Genomic DNA, 21,025 nt, shown 5'->3' on the forward strand with positions numbered 1-21,025 from the left:
CCTGCGGAGGTAGCCGGCAAATAAACTAGTACTACTGTGGTAGGCATGGGTTTCATATCTATCTTGGCCACAATAATGTGTTCACTATGCTGTTTGTAGTAGCTTACCCATATTCCTACTTTTTTTATTCATTATTAAACCTACTCCTGCATTACCCCTATTTGATTTTGTATTTATAACTCTGTATTCACCTGACCAGAAGTCTTGTTCCTCCTGCCACCGAACTTCACTAATTCCCACTATATCTAAGTCTAATTTATCCATTTCCCTATTCAAATTTTCTAACTTTGCTGCCCGTTTAAGGGATCTGACATTCCACACTCTGACCCGTAGAATGCCAGTTTTCTTTCTCCTGATAACAACTTCCTCTTGAGTAGTCCCTGTCCGGAGATCCGAATGGAGGACTATTTTACCTCTGGAATATTTTACCCAAGAGGACGCCATCATCATTTAACCGTACAGTAAAGCTGGATGCCCTCGGGAAAAATTACGTCTGTAGTTTCTCCCTTGCATTCAGCCGTTCACAGTACCAGCACAGCAAGGCTGTTTGGTTAGTGTTAAAAGGCCAGTTCAGTCAATCATCCAGACTGTTCCTGCAACTACTGAAAAGGCTGCTGCCCCTCTTCAGGAACCACACGTTTTGTCTGCCCTCTCAACAGATACCCCTCCATTGTGGTTGCACCTACGGTATGGTTATATGTATCGTTGAGGCATTCAAGCCTTCCCACCAAGGGTAAGGTCCATGGTTCATGGGGGGATTTGCTAGGTCTCTGTAAATAGATTTTATGATATCCATGACTGCTGCTGGGATGGAATGTTTATGGCTGTATGAACTGTTTGAGTACTGAGCATTGCAGTAATTGCACCATGAATCAGGTCCAGGAGGACAAATGTGGTGTACTGGTTTTTCATCAGTTGACAGTCTGAGAAAGAAGGGAGCCTATACTGCCTGCTTCATTTTCAACAAATCCTCAGTATTATTTCTAATAATACTGCTGTAGTTCATCAATCATTTTGTCTGTCAGCTGGCCTCTTATGGTTTCACCATGAGAGAGTTTATTGTCTGTCTAACTTTGTTTCAACTTCCTCAACCTGGTGCCCGTCCTCTTCTGGACATGACAAATACATTACAGTTTTGCGTTAATGTTCTCACCATAAGGCTGAGTGGCTACTACACTGTTATATGCTTTTGAGTCTCCATCACCTAAGAACTTAGTGTAACATGGCAAATCCTTTCGTTCACAGATGGACTAAGAGGTTCAATATCTGCAGAGACCTCCATAACACCACTTGCTCCTTCATAATTTCTGTCACAAATATGTTCTTCTTCATTCCCTGATTTACACTTATAATAATGTTTGGTTAAAATCTGGAAATCTGTTGTCTTTCCAGTATCCACTCTGGTCACTGTAGCAACAGAACTCTTAGAACTGTAGCCGCACTTCTGTCAAGTGCCATCAAAAGCTACTGGTATGTCAGTCATACCATCATTTATTTCAACAGCTTCATTTACAGCAGCTCCAACACATCCTGCATACTTGCCAATTTTACAAGGTGGGCGTGGCATATTCATCACGGCACACATTGTTTCTGCTGCAGTGTGTCCTTTGCCAATAGCTCTCAATCCATAAAACCACCTAACATTTACTTCAAAATAATTATCATTACACTTAGAATTCTAAAATGAATGAGTATATTTACAACTGCACGATTAATGATATGTTTCCTGGCTGGTCCATTTGATACCTCTCTGTCTTCATGTAAACTAACTGGCCCTCCACATATTTTACAACACATACATTCACCTAACACCCTTGTTAAGATGTGTAAATCTATCAGAATATAACCTAACCTACCATTTACATCACTTTTGTTTTGAGAAAACTGTGTATCACAACTTTTTATTTCAATCTTCGAAGTACTAATAGGTGTTTCTCTAAATACTGAAGACTTTGCCTGTATTTCATTGTTTGTAATTTCACACGCCACATGTTGAACACAATGTTTCCCTTTATTCGAAAATCTATTACCATGAAACCCATGTTTCTTAAAAACACTTTGTTTTGGCGTCATACTTTACTTTTTGAGAGATTTACCAATCTGTTAGTCACTTTTCCTCTGAAAAATGTTAGCCCTTCAACATAAAACACGTGTTTATACTATGAAATGCTATGATACTGTTTCTGACAGTGCTACCAATACAAACACGTAATTTAACCTTTATAACACAGCAATCCACAGCCTTCTATACAAAAAAAATTACTGATTTTATTAGATATTGAAGCAATGAAAGTATATATTTAAACATTTTCAACTGGTGTAAATTATATTTAAAAAAATAAAATACTTCCCATGTGAGTTTATAAGTGATATATCTCATCTTATTCAGAAAATTGCAGATTTTATAATGAGATAAAAATCAAAAATGTGAAAAAAAAAAATATTTCTGTTCTAACTCCCCTTAACTATTTAAGGAGTAAGAGTAACAACTTGGATAATAATCGCAGTGACAATGTGTGTGCGCGCGTGCTTGTGTGTGTGTGTGTGTGTGTGTGTGTGTGTGTGTGTGTGTGTGTGTGTACTCTAGCTCAATGAAGGACTCGACAAGGACTTTCCGTTACCTGTTTTTGCTTTTGTAATAACAGAAATGCTTTCCTTTCTATACCTTTCGGACGCTGACGAAAAAGACTGTTTTGACAGAATATGTGCTCAGTCCATTTATTGTTTTGACATAATACATGTTCAATCCATTTATAGCATTAAACAACTGGGAACATAAAATAAAAAATTTCTTTCTGAAGCAAAACTTTATGTATACAATTTTCATAGCAATGATCACACATGACCACCAAAGAAACAAAAGTAAAGTGATATTTGGGTCGTGCTAATAGTTTCAGATATTGTGTGGAAGTGTAACACAAAATAAGTGTTGTTAACATTTTCATTCATTGTATCGATTATGTTAAGAAATATCACTAGTTTGTGATTATCGAATGCAAAGTGTAGAGTGTCGCATTCATCTTTGTACCCCTTTCTCTTTTCTTTTCTTTAACAGTGTCGCAGTGTCTGCTGCTGATCCTTCCGGCTCCGCCGAATCTTCAGGCTGCCACATATTCGTAAATTGTCTAATTTTGCCTGTAGACAGAAATAATGTCATTAACACTCCTTCATCCTACAGATTTATGTTGCCGCAGCAGCGAAACGTCTAGCAGTGAGTGGTCAGAGAGAAATGCAGTAGGTCGTGTCGAATTTGAAATACGGTCACCTAATGAAGGGCCGAATCCTTTTGGTGATAGCAGTACTGCGAGTGATGCCAGTGTGAACGTAAGTTTTGTGATATTAAGAATTTAAGAACTGCCGGACACAACTTTGACTGACTGCTATCCTGCACCGAAATACCACTTCCCATAAGATCAGGGAAATATGAGTGACACGGGGCGCAGAACTGTGAGGGAGACCTCTTTGTGTGTGTCCCCTGTCCACTGTGTACTCTTGTGCCAGTGTGGTGTTGCATCCCTCCCTGCCCTCCCTCCTTTGTGTTATGACTCCACCCATGCGAAATTTTTCCTTTCTTGCTCACCATTTACTATTACGCAGATGGTTCTCATTTTATCTGTCTGCAGTATGTTAAGTTGCAGTACCTCTACAACCAATTTTTTTTGAAAAAATATTTGCAAGACTGTTTCATTTCTTGCAAGTATTGTCAAACACCAGAAGAGATCTTAGAGCCGTATTGCAACCTAGCATTGTGCAGGTGCTTAAAATGGGAATAATGTTATCAAATATATATGCAAATATTTTAGTAAATTAATTATCCATTTCTGCCATAATTGTTGTCAATTTTACACTTTTGAACACATTTACTTTTGTTTAAGAATGCTGCAACTGGATTAATGATGTAGTTACAGTTGCTGAAATGGTAGAACACAAGTTATTGTTGTCATTTCCTCTCATAAATTTCTCTCTGTGTCAACCTTCTCTCTTCCACCATATTCTTCCCCTCTGATCACTCTGTCAGACACTCCTTTCCCTCAGAAAACACACACACACACACACACACACACACACACACACACACACACACACACACACACACACAAGATGTTTAGAATGATGTTAATGAAATAATTCCAATTAAAACTTCCATGTAATTTCTGGTGCTTGTTTTGTGAGGTGGTTGGAAATAGCCCCACAATCCTTGCATTAGTCTCTCAGTTTGTGGAAAGTTATTGAAACCTTTTTCATTGGTCTCAGTACATTTATATTTGGCTTACTGGGTGAGTTATGTGTGTAGAGGAGAATGCATCACTGTGGTCAGATACATTTTTTTGATTCATGCATGTTTGTCACCAAAATGTTTGACTGTATGTTGTTTGCACTTGCTTGTTGAAACAGTGTTACTATTTTGAAAGATTTTTAGCTGGGAATGAAGTCCCTTGTTGAAGCATGAAATTTAATTACCAAACTTCTCTTTTGAAGAACTTGTTTCCATTTGACTCTACTGTTAGAATGCAGGACTGAGGCATAGTTCTAATGAGTTGCTTGAGAAATGATTACATTTTCTGATCTGTTGTAGAGAGCCTAAGAACACCTTTCCTTGCCAACAAAGTTCCTTGACAGTTGTGTGTGACAATACTGTGTACTTTCTGTACTTTTTGATCATTTATTCCTAAGTATAAGTGTCACTTTCTCTGGTCCCTTACTGTGTTTTAAGTCTTTTAATCCATGGCCTGCTTCTCTTATTAGGCAAGATGCATTCCTGTGGGGCCCCCCTTTTTTTCTTCAAACTGCTTCCTGTTGCTTATTTTTAATTGAGAAATGTCAGCACTATGACAGAACTGCAAAAAGTAATTTTAGGTCAGTTTGCCTGCTAGTACAATTACGCAGTATAGTTTTGTTCAGTCGGTCATTTGGTTGCTGTGGCCTCACAACTGTGTACCGAATACACCTGTTAGGCCTTTTGATTTTCCGGAGCTTTCCCAGATGCTGGATGAATCCCAACAGCTCTGCAGCTCCTGCAATCAGTGTTTCGGGGCAGACGAGGTGTACTGTTGATCGAATCCTCCGAGTGCATCGTGACCATCAATGTCGTCACATTCTGTGATACTCTACACGTGTGAAAAGTTGCTAAATGCTGACAAAGCAAGCATCTAGCCAAATTACTGTTAAACTTTATTCTTTACTTAATTGTTGCCTGAGTATTACAGTATAGCCTGGAAACCAACAGAAATGGGGCTACACAAATGTACAGTGCTGGATTATCAAGGAGTCATCGGTACTGCAATAGTTAATACAATATCCACACACTGCTTCCCTCTGCCCTCTCACCACCACTAAAGTTGGATTTGCTAGCCCTCTGCTGCTCAAAACAGCTGTGTTTTGTCTCGTCTTCTAGTCTACCACCACCCTAAATATTTTATGTTGTTATTAACTAAATCCTAAAGTATAAATAGCACATAATTGGATAGGTAAAAAATCTACTCACCAAGTGGTGGTAGGAGGAACCACACATAAAAAGTTAATGAAATGTGCAAGCTTTTGGAGCCAGTGGCTCCTTCTCTGGCAGAAGGGTTAAAGGGGAAAGGAGAAGTATGAAGGAAAAGAACTGGAAAGATTTAAGAAAATGGGAGAATTGTGGAAAAGTCTGCTAGAACCTCAGGTCAGGGGAGACTTGTTGCATAGGATGAAACAAATAGCCTTTCCATCTCATCTCATCTGGTAAGTTTCCCCTGATCCAGGGCTCTGGGTGACTTTTCCATAATTCTCCCAATTTTCTAAATCTTTCCATGCCTCTTCCTTCGTCCCTCATCCTTTCCCTTCAACCCTTCTGCCAGGAGGAGAAGCCACTGGCTCTGAAAGCTTGCACATTTCATTAACTTTTTATGTGTGTTTTCTTCTGCTGCCACTTGGTGAGTAGATTTTTTATCTATCCAATTACATTATATTTTCAGAAACAGATTATTCTTGGTATAGTAAAAGTAGCATAACATAAAGTGTGTGTCATGTCAGTATCAGCAGATTAGCACTCTACGACGTTAGGGAGTGCATGAAAATTATATAATGTGTTACATAAAATGTTGCACTTGCAGGTAGGTGGTGTGAAGGAGCAATATCACAGTAGAGAACCTCTGTTCTGTGTTCAGACAGTTAGCGCTGTCTCCCTCACCATCACTGGTATTATCCGCCAAGACTATTGACAGACGAATGTAGCAAAGTTATGATTGATTTTTCTGACTTCATGTTTAGATGCAATCTAGGCCTACATATCAGATAATCTTTCACAGCTCTTTTGGCAATTTGTTCTACTAGATTGTTCAAAGTGCTCTGGTTATTGTCTCGTACTAAGTCAAAAGATTTTCCATTCTCTATTGCTTCTTCCCCTGACAGGCTACTCCTGCGTACTCTCCGCATTCAGATGTGATACAATCTCACGTACCACCCAGAGTGCCAAATTTGGGGCACTGTCTGTGCCTCCTCTCGGTCTGACACAAATTATGTGAAGTAGAGCTACGAGCTGTGAGAAAGTGAATCGTTCCTTCACTCGGTAAAGAATGTCTCGGTTTTAATCTTTCCCGAACACTCTAAGATAATGAGACAATTCTGCTTTAAGTTTGAGATTTCCCATTGCACCTGCCACTTATTGAGATTATATTTCATGTTTATGTTTTGTCAAATGCGGATCAGCATTGGCATAAAATTCTACATGTGCGTTAGCCGCTCAATTGTTGTCTCACAGCCGATCGTAGAGGCTGTAGTCCTAATGTTACCATCTCTGAGAGGCACACTGAAGGCCACAGTGCTTCTGTCTGCTGTAGCAGGACCCACAACTGGTGCATGTAAACTGTTCTGTTATGACATAGCTTAATTACTACTGGTGTGGTGTGGAAGTGGTGTTGTCTTGTATCTATTTACATGCTGCATATTAACATAGCTCCTTTGTTGCTCACTTTGTCAATGTATGGTAGCATTTGATGTAACTGAATATTCAGATTCAGCCTAAGAGTTTTGTCTCTGTGTATAAGAATTTTGCACTGTGGTAAAAGAACGTAGTTTGATTCTGCAGTGCAGTTGGCAGTTTAATTTTGCTACATCACAGTGTTAATTCACAGGCATAGGCTGTCATGTGCTGAGGCTGTAGGGCTCCCGGAAGAGATATACGCTCCTGGGGGCAGCTTTCAGTTATTGTCTTAACTGATTTGCCTCGGAATGACACACTTGCCATCTTACCTCTACAGCTATATTTGTTAGACAATCCTGTAGTGTATCCTGTAAATGGAGGAGCAGATTCCCAACACAGATGGTAAGATTCCCCTGAAACATCTACCATAATTCCAGCTTTGTATTTAGATGCTTACATACAACCCAGTTTGTCCGTATCATCAATTCCTTTCTTTCTGTTAAATTCTGTGTGCTCCTACTTCTGAAGTGTTAGAACTCCACCAACTCTCAGATGAATGCAGACACTCAAATCCCAGTCTGAAGGATTTTATCTAACAACTTTGTCTTTGCAGTTTCCATCTCTGCTCATTGGTCAAAATCACCATAACACCCACTGAGTGGGTTGGCACAGTGGTTAGCACACTCGACACACATTTGGGAGCACGACAGTTCAAATCTGTGTCCAGCCATCCTGATTTAGGTTCTCTGCGATTTCCCTAAATTATTTAAGGCGAGTGCCAGGATGGCTCCTTCGAAAGGGCGCATCCGCTTTCCTTCTCCGTTGTTCCCTAACCCGGGCTTGTGCTCCATCTTTAAGGACTTAATTGTTGACAGGAAGTTAAACACTGATCACTTCCCTCTTCCTCATAACCCCACGCCACCGTTAATCCTTTCTGTTCTACTTGAAAGCAGTCTGAGATAGAACACAATTAAATTACTTTCCATGTTTTGGGACTGCATATCCTGATGTACTGTTGCCATTTCACCATTGTATTTAAAGTGATTCACCAGCTAAGAACCAATACAATTATATATTGTATAAATATAAATTTGAAGAAAATACTACATTTTTGTGGTGTGATCTACTTATGTCTGTCATCTTTTGTTGTCCAGACAGTTGTTGAAAATGTAAAACAGTAGTTTTCTCTCTTTAGAAAATGAGAGAATTGATTAGTTCTCACATAGATACACTTGAGCTCTTCATCTCCAGAAACATGCAAAAAATAATAGACTAATAGAACCATATATGCCGTTTAAAATCTGATTCAATGTTTGTATGTTTGTAATGATTTGTCATTTTTCTCATTTGCCTCTTCATCTGTGATGTGTATTTCAGTAATATATGTACACGGAGTCCTAAAGCAGACATACGCTTTGGACAGCTTTGGCAAGGCAGCATCTAAAAATGAGGGTGAGATAGTGTAGCTTTGTGTGGTGGGGTTATGTGCTTGATAAATGACTGAAATTATTGTTTGGATATAGTTTTGTCGTCTCGCCTGAATGCCCCTCGCATGCTTCTTCCTACATCCAGCATGAGTGATGGTCTGGGAATAAAGTTGCAGGGCTTGTACTCAGGAGGAGAAAGATTAGAATTCCTGTCCAGATATCCAGATTGATTTCCCTCAGTAGCTTAGTATGAATGCTGGGATGGGCCCTAAATAGTTTCCTTTCCAACCATTATGAAACTCAACATTGTAGTTTTTATTGCAGAATTTGATGTCTTCTGTCAAACTGCCAGGCTATTGCATATTGTACAGATCACTTTCATGGGTGTCTCATCTCAAGTTACATGTGTCACTCCGTGGAGTGTGTATTGGGCCAGTATTCTTGCATATTTAGCTCTTCTATAATTCTGTGAGTTTTTTCAATACAAGTATCTGCTACCATTTTTTGAATTGTTGCTGACAATCTCACACCTGTGCTCGTGCGTAGTTAATGTTGTTACACATTTTTTTACCTGAAAGGTTTAAGGCACATTGCTCATCTAATAAGCTGTTTAAAATAATTTTTGCATGATACTCCTACTAGCTTAATTTTGCACCCCTGGCCTTCATTCCATGAGTAATAAGGTGCCAGTTTCTTTCATTGAATATTTATTTCTTCTCTGGAATTTGAGAGTTTCATATAGCAGCAGCACAATGTTCAGTGGTTGACAGACTGGTCAACACTTTGGGTGCATTGTCCTGTTCATTTTCATGAATAGAATGTGGCTATTAATTTATGATCTCCTCACTCTTCTTCACTTCTGTTTTATCATTGGCTGATAGCCTGCTACATCCACCAGAGTACATCCTATCGGAATCTGCCCCACACATAGTTCTGAGGCATTTGTTTTGCAAAATTTCCATCACTGTTATTACTTTCCTTCTGTCTGCTGCTAAGTTTTGAAGAATACAAGTGATCTCAGGGAAAATCTTTCCGTAGTGCTATATGTGTTGTGTTTTGTGTTAACAGGAGCTTCAAGTTGTTGGGCTTCCACCACCCAAGACATGGGACAACGCAGGAAATTCTAGTTGTGCTTCATCAGGCAGCTCTGACGTCTTTGATCCAGAAATCCCGAGGAGGGATTACTGGACGTGTCTGCAGTGCAGCAACGTGAACAACAGACCTGCATTCCGATACTGCGAGAAATGTTACAAGGTAATGGCTCGAAGTTGCTCATTAAAAGTGCATAGGAGAAAAAGAAGTAAAAGAAAAAAGGGACAAAATAGAATTAAAATAGGAATCTGTATTTTACTATAGTCAAACAGAGTAAGGAAAATTAAAAGCAATATCACTGACATAGAAAGAAATTCACACAAAACAGTAAAAAATAAATAGAAGATCATTATTGTATCCATTTTGATCAGAGAAAACAGCAAGTGTTTTTGTAAATTACTGTATTTACCTTATTATAAGACGAGCTTTCTTCCCATACTCATCATTCGAAAAATACGTGGTGATCTTTTCACAGATTAAGCAATTGCTGACGAGGTCAACATTTTTACATTGTTTAATATATTAGGATAGAAGTTGTCGTACATTTACATATGAAGCTTTCACACTGTTAAGCTTTCTTACAAATTTATATTGAACAGTCCCATTTGGTGGGGCTTAATGAACATTGCTTGCATTCGAATAGGCTCGAGGTTTCCCGATGCGCCAAAGCACTAGATACATTATCACCTTGCTTGAACAATCGTGTAGCATTTAACTCGCAGCGGTAGGACAGGGGACATGCATGAAATTATGAACTAGTGACTGCAACAATTTAATGCTGTACTTAAAAAATGGCAATTTTGTGAAACCTCAGAGGAAACAACATTAAATTGTATCAACTTAAAAATTTCTGTTTTACTTGAACATGTTTGCAGTAAAGGTTCTCATAGATTTATAGATACCATACTTGTACTCAGGAGTCGTTGTCAGGAGAAAGAAAAATGGCGTTCTATGGAGCGGAGCACGGAATGTCGGGTCCCTTAATTGGGCAGGTAGGTTAGAAAATTCAAAAAGGGAAATGGGTAGGTTAAAGTTAGATATAGTGGAAATTAGTGAAGTTCAGTGGCAGGACAAACAAGACTTCCGGTCAGATGAATACAGAGTTACAAAAACAAAATCAAATAGGGGTAATGCAGGAGTAGATTTAATAATGAATTAAAAAAATAGGAGTGCACGTCAGCTATTATGAACAACATAGTGAATGCATTATTGTTGCCAAGATAGATATGAAGCCCACGCCAACTAGTTCCGCAGATGACGAAGAGATTGAAGAATTGTATGATGAGATAAAAGAAATTATTCAGATGATGAAGAGAGATGAAAATTTAATAGCCATGGAGGGGAAATCGAAATCGATAGTAGGAAAAGGAAGAGAAGGAAATATAGTAGGTGAATACGGAATGGGGGTAAGGAATGAAAGAGGAAGCTACCGGTAGAATTTTGCATAGAGCATAACTTAATCTTAGCTAACACTTTAAGAATCATGAAAGAAGGTTGAATACGTGGAAGAGGCCTGGAAACACTGGAAGGTTTCAGCTAGATTATATAATGCTAAGACAGAGTTTTTGGACCCATGTTCTTAATTGTAAGACATTTCCAGGTTCAGATGTGGACTCTGACCATAATCTGTTGGTTATGAACTGTAGATTAAAACTGAAGAAACTGCAAAAAGGTAGGAATTCAAGGAGATGGGACCTGGATAAACTATATCATTTATCATCGACTTCCTGAGATTTCTTCTTGTTGCCCCCTTTTGCATCCATTTCATTCTTCTCGTGATTTTTCTCACGTATTTGGGTGTTATTTTTGCAAATTTTTTTGGACGTAATTCTATGTCATTTACATAATTTTTCACATATTTCCCAGCACATGGATCCTTGCTCCTTCCATCTGCGTCAATACAGAAAAGTTTCCCTATCCCTAAGCAGAACCCAGTCCCACATATTGTTCCCCTATTTGGGCCCGTGGATTAGAATAGGCCCAAGGTATTCCTACCTTTCGTAATAGTTGACTCACACCTTTCGGCCTTTATGTGATGGTCTCCTGTACACTTTGACCTCTATTTTTCAAAATGTTCCTGAAGAGCAAGCCAATTGGGGAAGGACGCCTTACATGGTGCATTGTGTCCATCATGCATTGAGATCTTTAGCCCACTTTCTCATTGTGGCATTGCAGTCCTTCTCATCCTCCACCTCTAGAATGAGGACACCTTCTTGGGCGTGATTTCCTTCACCCACTATGCAGAGTCATTTTCTGTGCTGACAGTGACCATGGAATTCTTTGCACCTCATATCCACCATGGTAGCCATTCCATTATGGTGGGGCCGTCTTGTACCCTGTTGGTTGTAGCCCCCTGCTGATGTCTGCACCATTAACTCCCCATGTATGCCAAGGAGATGATGCCTGTCACTCTGGGACATTGGGACTCCTGGTGATGGCCTGGACCGACTAACCTACACTAAGGCCAAGAGGAAATCTGAGCGCCTACATCATGTGGCTATGACCACCTCTTATGCCGCTGCTATTAGAACAGTTGTCACCCCATCAGCTCAGCGAGTTGCAGTCGGCTCTCAGAACCGGAAGACTACACCTGCGTTCTTGATGGTGGGGGCACTTCCCTCCCCGTTGCTCCCACTTCACCTGTCTTTGGAGCATTGTCCCTCAACCATTCAGCTGGAGAAGCATAAGTCTTCTTCGACTCCTCTCACTAGGAAGGTGTCCCTTGGGTCACTCCCTTCCCAGGTTCCGGCTAGTGAGAAAGATGACAGCTGCCAGTGGCTGAAGTGTCCAAAAGCAGCTAGTCATAGGGCTTCACGATCATCCTCAGTCCTGGAGGCTGAATCAGTGAAGCCCTTCCAGCCAGAGAAACCCAAGGATCAGTGAGAGAAATCCAGAAAGATGACCACCAAGACCTAGGGAATTGCGGTGGCACCCACACCACTGCTGTCTACAAGCTCTGCATCTGAGTATTAGGTGAAGATTCTGGCATCTGCTGAAGACCTAGATCTCACCAGAGCCTCAGAATCAATGGAGATAGCCTGTTCAGGAAAGAAGTTTGTGGCAGTAGGTGATCCCGAGGTGTAGACTGCCTCATTGACACTTCATGCCTTCCCAGTTTCACGATCACATCACCCCCTAGTGGAATTGTGGCAATTTTTTCCATCACCAGGCTGAGCTACGGCAGCTGTTAAGCTTTACACCTGCTTTCTGCATTGCCCTCCAGAAAACATGGTTCCCAGCAATGTGAACCTCTGCCCTTCACGGTTACAGGGGATATTACGAGAACCATAATGAATGTGATAGTGCGTCAAGTGGAGTTTGCATTTATGTCGTGAACTTGGTATGTAGTGAACCTGTGCCCCTTCAAACTCCTCTTGAAGGTGTGGCTGTCAGGATATGGACGATACTGGAAATAACTGTCTGCAATGTATATCTCCCTCCAGATGGTGCAGTACCCCGGAATATATTGGGTGAACTGATCGATCAACTCCCTACATCTTTCCTATATTTGGGAGATTTTAACACCCATAACCCCTTGTGGGGTAGCACCATGCTTATTTGCCGCAGCAGAGCTGTCGAAAATTTACTGTAATTTGGTGTGTTTGAAGAGATCCCGAGAGTCGTGTACCTGTGATAATGGTATCAGAGGTACATCAAGTACTACCCTCTCCTGTGAATCCTGTCTCCTTTGCAGAAAGTACAGGATCTGTCCATACTCATCCACTTGACTGTGAGTGATGTGTCAGTGTTAAATCTAGGCGTCCTGTACGGGGTGGATGGGAACCAGGGAGTAATTAGGATGTTGTACCAATCCCTCTAACACGTTTGAGATGCTGTAATTGTAATTTAAGCTGAGGCAGTGGGACTCACTTCACTTCTTTTGGGATGTTAAAGGGTAGGGGCCTGTTAATTGTTGACAGTTCAAACGTCATATGTATGCTGAATGATGATATCCCTTAGGGAAATGACAGCAGGGGACAGAAAGGATACCAGGTGCTCTCATTGAGTATGCCTGGATCCTCATTCAACTTGTTGAAGAGGCTGGTCCATCCGCCATTGAGGTACAGGGTGCAAGCAACTGCAATTCCAACATGTTGGAACAAATTATGCCTGTTGTCTCTGCTCTGAGGTCATACTTCACACATTCTGGTGACTGACAGAGAAGATTGAGAAGACCAGCCGTGCGCATGGAGTCTCGACAAAGCTCACAATTTTGAGCACTGCCCCCAAAACTCATTGCATGCCTTTGGTTCTGAGTCGAATGGAACGAATGAACCAGAGACTTTGAAGGTTCTGTGACAAACTAGGCTGTGACTTCCTGGACTTGTACCATAGGATTGAGAACTGTAGGGTCCCCCCTAAATAGGTCAGTTTTGCACCATGTGTCAGAGGCTGCTACTCAGCTAGCTGACTGTGTGTGGGGTGCACACAAGGATTTGTTTTAGATTAGGCGACTCTCCATTCAGTCCAGATAATGATAACTGTAGGAAACCTAGAAGTATCGGTGGAAGATCGAAATAAATGCCTCCTGCAGCTGAGAGTATTAAAATCCTAATGGTAAACTGCTGAAGTGTTCGCAGCAAAGTGCCAGGGTTTGAAGCGCACATGAAAAGAAGTGGAGCTCACGTAATACTAGGTACAGAAAGCTGGTTGAAATGTGAAATTGAATGCAGTGAGATTTTTGGGGAAATTTAAGTGTAAGACAAAAGGCTAGGCAAATGGGGTGGTGTATTTGTCGCAGTAGAGAAGAAACTCAAATCCATTAAGATATAAATTGAAGCTTCATGTGAGATTGTTTAGCCAAGACTCAGTACCAGGAATGGGCATAAAATGATTATTGTGTCCTCCTATTACCCACCACACTCATCTCTTGATGTAACTGAAAACTTTAGAGAAAAACTCAGTTCAATTGTATGCAAGATCTCCAGTCATACTGTAATCATTGGTGGAGACTGTAATCATGCAACAATTAATTGGGAAAATTACTGTTCTGTTCTTGGAGGGCATGATAAGACATCCTGTAAAACATTACTAAATGCATTCTCAGAAAACTACCTAGAACAGACAGTTGCGAACCTCACTTAAGATGAAAATACATTGGATCCAATGGCAACAATAGACTATGTGCTCTTTGAGGATGGCCACCTGAAAACTGTTATCAATGACCATGACTCGATTGTGGCAACAATGATTGCCAAACTATAAAGGACAACTAATACCAGCAGAAATATTTACATACGTACGTACGTATTCAGTGAATCATTCTTCCCACACTGCATAAGTGAATGGAATGGGAGGAAGAGGTGTGTCACCTGTGCGCGTTTGTGTGTTACCTTTCAGGAATTGCTCTGTACACTGAGGTTTTAAATTCCATTGCACAGCACTTACGTACTGCAATTTTACCTCGAAAATAACTGGGTGCGCACCTGTCAAATAATCGGAGGTTGTGATGATGTCACTTTGCTGCCTTCCTATAAGTTATTTTAATTTGAATTATTTATACAATTCATCCTTTCCATTACACAGTGCTGAGTTACATATGATAGATAACAAAATGGTTGGCCTTGTATATTAATTTCTTACTTTTTGGAACAATTATTAGTGCTTGTATAAGTGCATTCACAACATACAATAGTCTTAAGCAGCTTAGGATGTGCTGTCATCTATCTTAAAACAGTCAACTAGTTCCTTTAAGTAGAAGTATTCCAGTAGATGGCATTGTTGTAATGGTTCATGCTCACACAAAAGACAGTAAAATAAAAAAAAATGAAGATACTAATTTTTAAAGAAATGATATGTGATATGACTATATGGGGTTCCTTTTTAGAATTGTGATGTTTAAGTTGCTGTAAAAAGACCTCAAAGTCTGAAACAGCAAAAATTGTAAATCGACCAATTTATTTTCTCTTTATTCTAGGTGAGGCGGGACATGTACCAGCCGCGGGTGAAACCGAGGAAGAGGAGAAAGAGGAAGAGCTCAAAGGGAGTGGCCACTGCAAGGAATTCCATAGCTATGAAGGCAGTCAGTGAGAGGACTACAAGCACAAATAAATTTCAGCCCAACAGTACAATGTTCAGAGACACTTTTAAAAGCTGTGATGATTTGAAAACATCACCAATAGCTTTTAGTGGAGTAAAACTGGAATCGTGTTCCCAGGAGAACAGGGACAGTGGTGTAGCTTGCAGCCAGAGCAGTGGTGTGGCTTGTAGTCAGAGCACAGTTGCCTCTGCCCTGCCAGCAAGTGGCAAAGACAGTGACTCCAGCCTGAGTCCAGACTCTGGTGCCGATACGCGGGAATTCCATGGCATCAAGCTCTCCAGCACCAGAGAGCACAGTTTGAAAGTCAGCTCACTGGGACTCGACTTGAGACAAAGTGTTGATGTAGTCGATTTGTTAGCACGTGTTACACGTCGAGAAGCTTGTGTGATTGCCTCACAGTCAAATAATTTACATCAAGACAGCAGTCGAAATGACTCAACATCACAGACATCGTGTCGAGATGTTCAGAGAGCTGAATCCTTGTGGCCTTCTCAGAGTCAAGCTGTTCATGCTGTGCGGACTTTGTATAGAAGTGTGGATGAGGTTGATGCTGTGGAGCCTTACATAAATCAGTGTGTTGATGAAGTTGACACTGTGAATCTCTCCTCGAGTCAGGGTGTTGATGAAGTCAACACTGTGCATCCTTCGACTGTTCAGGGTGTTGATGAAGTAGACGCTGTGCATCCTTCCATGAGTCCGGGTGTTAATGAAGTAAACACTGTGCATCCTTCCATGAGTCCGGGTGTTGATGAAGTCGACGCTGTGCATCCTTCCACGAGTCAGGGTGTTGATGAAGTCGACGCTGTGCATCCTTCCACGAGTCAGGGTGTTGATGAAGTTGACGCTGTGCATCCTTCCACGAGTCAGGGTGTTGATGAAGTCGACGCTGTGCATCCTTCCACGAGTCAGGGTGTTGATGAAGTCGACGCTGTGCATCCTTCCACGAGTCAGGGTGTTGATGAAGTCGACGCTGTGCATCCTTCCACGAGTCAGGGTGTTGATGAAGTCGACGCTGTGCATCCTTCCACGAGTCAGGGCGTTGATGAAGTCGACGCTGTGCATCCTTCCACGAGTCAGGGCGTTGATGAAGTCGACGCTGTGCGGCCTTCCACGAGTCAGGGCGTTGATGAAGTCGACGCTGTGCGGCCTTCCACGAGTCAGGGCGTTGATGAAGTCGACGCTGTGCGGCCTTCCACGAGTCAGGGCGTTGATGAAGTCGACGCTGTGCGGCCTTCCACGAGTCAGGGCGTTGATGAAGTCGACGCTGTGCGGCCTTCCACGAGTCAGGGCGTTGATGAAGTCGACGCTGTGCGGCCTTCCACGAGTCAGGGCGTTGATGAAGTCGACGCTGTGCGGCCTTCCACGAGTGAGGGCGTTGATGAAGTCGACGCTGTGCGGCCTTCCACGAGTCAGGGCGTTGATGAAGACGACGCTGTGCTGCCTTCCACGAGTCAGGGCGTTGATGAAGTCGACGCTGTGCGGCCTTCCACGGGTCAGAGTGCTGATGAAGTTGACTCTGCGTGCCCTTCCACAGGTTGTGATGTTGTTAAAGTTGATGCTGTTTGGCCTCCTGTGAGTCAGAGTGTTGATGAAGTGGACACTGGGCAGCAACACACAAGTCGGATTGTTGATGAGGTTGACTATGTGCAGCATTCCAGTAAGGGAAGTGTCTATGAACTGCGCTCTGTGAAAACTCAGACTGATCTCTGCTTTATTTCAAAGAGTGACATACCGAAAGAAAAGCCCATTGTTGATGTCGATAAATGTATGACGTGTTATTCGAGATCACTGGATGGAATTTTTGTGCATTCGAAATATGCACATATGTGCTGTTGCTATAAATGCACAGTGAGAGTGTGGAAAACTACAAAACGTTGCCCTCTATGTAATTGTAAAGTGATGAACGTGCTACGCTTGTTCAAAGGATGTTGAAAACATTAGGTAAGACGTGTGTGTGTGTGTGTGTGTGTGTGTGTGTGTGTGTGTGTGTGTAAATTAAAATCCCATGAAGTGCAATGTTGCAGAATGCTAGACTTGTCTTACTAGTGAAACATAGTGCTAGGAGTATAGTGCTTTTGTCATTTGCAACTCTCAAAGAGCTTTTTGTTAATTTTCTGTTATTGCCAGCTGAATACGGGTTCACATTCCTCTGTGCAGTCACTTTCAAATTAGTGGATGTGTGTTTCTTCCTCCTATCTGGTGAAAAGTGGCTAGTAAAGGAACATGATTCTGGCCTATGATCAGACACCCACAATGCATCTTTAAAATGTATGAAGCATAGGGCTCATGGCACAATGAAGACATCTAGTAAGCACTACAGGAGAGAACATTACTTTTGTGTGTATGGCTTGTGATGTCACTGGCAAACAGAATATGCAAAATGAAATGAACGGAATGGTGCAATATAGAACTGCAATTTGTGCCCATTTAGCCTTTTTTCTGTATCACGTATGTGATGTTAAAACTTTATGCAAAGAACAGTGCAACAATATATCATATGCTCTGTTGTAAGAATAATTTATTTCTGTTGTTGATGAGATCTCATTATGTAGTGAAATGTTGAATTTGTGACCTAATAAACTTGTTAACTTGTTTTTGTATAAGTGTTTCTCAATATCTGCTGGCTAATAGTTGACAGTCAATGGTTTTTAATACTGTATGGTAAACGGAGGAGTGAGTGTAATTGTGGAAATAGCTGTGACAGCCCTGATGCCAAACATAAGTACCATCAAAAAGTAAGTTTCATTGTTTTTATATAGAGAAAAAAAGAGACCCAAGAAAGAACTGCAGCATCCTCTGGATTGTTAAGACATTTTGTTTGTTAGTGGAATCAGCATTCCTTTATCCTGTCTTGTTTCACGTGAAATTTCTGGACATGAATGGTGGTGTGAAACATATACCTTCTTCAGTAATTGAACAACAGTCTTTGTGAGGACTGTGTGGGACCCTCAGCCTTGAGTCCCCTATGGAGAACTGTATCTAGGCATGCTAAAAACAGCTCCACCACATATTTACTCCGGTGTGAAGCTTGTCGTAGCAGTTGACACCCTTGTAAAGAGAGTAGTATCTGTGTTTCGTACCATTTATCCTGATGTAATCCCCCCCCCTTTCCCCCTCTAGATGTCTTTTGTGTCACAAAGTGTTTATGAATTTACCTCTTGTGCACAAATTACCTCCATTATTCACAACACAATGTGGCTGTTCACATTTTAACACAGACACCAGCTAATAGTAGCACACCACTGCCGTCAAAGTGCATCATTCCTGACCAACAACATATCATTTGCAATGCACACACACTTATCTCTAAGCACTGATATGACATTGTTCAAATCAGGTGGTTTTCTGGTGTGCATTTTCTGCTTCAGATACCCCACAGAAAGAAATCTGATAGGGTCATGCATTGGCGGCTGCTTGACATTTCTGTGGTGTCCAAAAACACAGCCTGAAAAAGCATTGTCAAGTTATTCTTGTGAATGCAGTCCAAAGTGTGGAGGTGCACCATTCTGCACAAACTACACATTGTCCAGATCATCTCAGTTTGCAACAAGGAGAGGAACAAAAGTTTGTAGTGCGTGCAGAGACCTTGCCGCATTCATTGTTCCACGAAGAATGTTCTCAAGGAATTATCCCCCTGGCAGACAAGATACAGAAAAGCTTAATACGATATTAGTAAACTACAGGAGCATCTGACAAAAGTTCCTAGAATTAGTATCACTTTTCAAAGGTTATAATACCCAGATAGTATGAGGAACAGAAAGTTGGTTGAAACTGGAAGTGAATAGTAATGAGATACTGGGTTCAGATTGGAATATTTATCATAAGGATTGGGTAGTCACCAATTGTGGGGTGTATTTATTGCAGTAAAGAATTTGACATCTGGCAAGGTTATCATGGTTTCTGAATGTAATTTAAACATCGAAGGTTGGTAAAAAATGGTAAGTGAATACTTTTATAGAATGCCCGGGTCAGGAGCTATAGTGATAGAGCATTTCAGAGGAAACCTGCAAATTATCATTAATAATTTTCCTGATGAAGTTGTTGTAATAGGGGGTGACTTCAATTTCAGAGGTATAGATTGGGAGAGTCATGTCGCCAAAACTGGTGCCAGAGACAGAGAGTTGTGTGACAGTATTCTGAATGTGTTGTCCGAAAATAACTTTGAGCAGATAACGAAAATTACTTTGAGCACATAACTCGAGAACCAACTTGTGAAAGTAATATCTTAAACCTCCTAGCAACAAACGGACCTGAACTTATCGAACAGTAAGATTAGAGGAAGGTATCAGTGATCATTAGGCAACTGTGACTATGGATTTATCAGGGAATGGTAAGAAACCTACGATAATGGTGTGGATTGAAGCAGTGAATAAAAATTTGTGCCAGTGCCAGGATTCAAATCTGACACTCCTGCTTCCTAGGCAGAAGCTCTATACTTTGTGCTACATTGGCACTCCAGCTACCGTAGCTGTAAAGACTACCCTAGCATGTCTCCCTCCCCAATACAAACTCCAATTCACAATCAGACCATTGCTCTTCACCTTCTAAACTCACTTCAGTATTGATTCGGGTTCAAATCCGGGCACTGACACAAATTTTAATTCATTGCATCAGCCTACATCACCATCATTGTAGATGAAGGTGAGACTCAATGTCTCAGGAACATAGCCGATATATGATTAATATTAAGAAAGATAGGAAACTATTTTTACTCACCAAGAGTGACAGCATACAAATTGCAAAGTATCTGAGCAGGTAGCATTAAATATTCAGTGCTGAGAATGAAATGCCAAAAGCCTTATGCATTATACAAGTATGTCGTGAATGAAGTCTTAAGAGATGAGAGAGACCCACTGAGGTTTAATAGCTGTGTTAGAAAATTGCTACATAAACAAAAGAGGACTTTACCACAGGTTCAAGCGAAGTCAAAACGTAGCTGACAAACAAAAGCTGAATGAAGCAAAAAATGAGTGTAAAGAGAGCAATGATAAAAGGATTTAGTGACTTTGAAAGTAAAATTTTGTCAACTGATCTGAGTAAAAACACTAAGAGGTTTTGGTCTTACGTAAAATCAGTAAGTGGTTCAAAATCCTCTGTTCATTCACTCAGTGACCATGCTGGCACTGAAACAGGAGATAACAGAGAGAAGACTGAAATATTGAATTTGGTCTTCTGAAATTGTTTCACCGCAGAAGATCGTAACATGGTCCCTCCTTTCAATTATCATACAGATGTCAAAATGCAGATATGGAGGTAAACCGATTATGGAATAGAAAAACCACTACAATCACTTAGCTGTGGAGAGACTTCAGGACCAGATGAGATGTCTAAGAGATTCTACAAATATTATGCAAAATAACTTGCTCCACTTCTAGCAACAGTTTATCGTAGACCACTAGAGCAGTGGGGGATACCCATCAACTGGAAAAAAGCGCACAGTCAATTCCATTTTCAAAAAGGATCGTAGGAAAGCTGCAAATAATTATAGCCTTATATCATTAATGGCATTCTGTTGTAGACTTTTGGAACATGTTTTATGCTCAAGAATTAAGATACTTTTGGAGAATG

The 21,025-nt window shown here is 40.9% G+C and overlaps 1 protein-coding gene across 8 annotated transcripts in view; it reads left to right on the top strand.

Annotated features, from left to right (window-relative positions):
- Positions 1 to 18,051, top strand: part of LOC126292216 (uncharacterized) — a 68,906-nt gene extending 50,855 nt beyond the window's left edge. For 6 of the 8 annotated variants that reach the window (XM_049986076.1, XM_049986079.1, XM_049986077.1 and 3 more), the window contains 3 exons: positions 3,179 to 3,324; positions 9,394 to 9,579; positions 15,335 to 18,051. In XM_049986076.1, coding sequence (XP_049842033.1) covers positions 3,179 to 3,324; positions 9,394 to 9,579; positions 15,335 to 17,389 — 2,387 coding nt within the window. In that variant the 3' untranslated portion in view covers positions 17,390 to 18,051. The remainder of the gene's footprint in view (positions 1 to 3,178; positions 3,325 to 9,393; positions 9,580 to 15,334) is intronic. The other 2 variants (XM_049986081.1, XM_049986082.1) reach the window with 1 other exon arrangement.
- Positions 18,052 to 21,025: the final 2,974 nt, after the last annotated feature.

The sequence above is a fragment of the Schistocerca gregaria genome, chromosome 9 (genome assembly GCF_023897955.1).
Source record: "Schistocerca gregaria isolate iqSchGreg1 chromosome 9, iqSchGreg1.2, whole genome shotgun sequence".
NCBI classification, from domain to species: domain Eukaryota; kingdom Metazoa; phylum Arthropoda; class Insecta; order Orthoptera; family Acrididae; genus Schistocerca; species Schistocerca gregaria.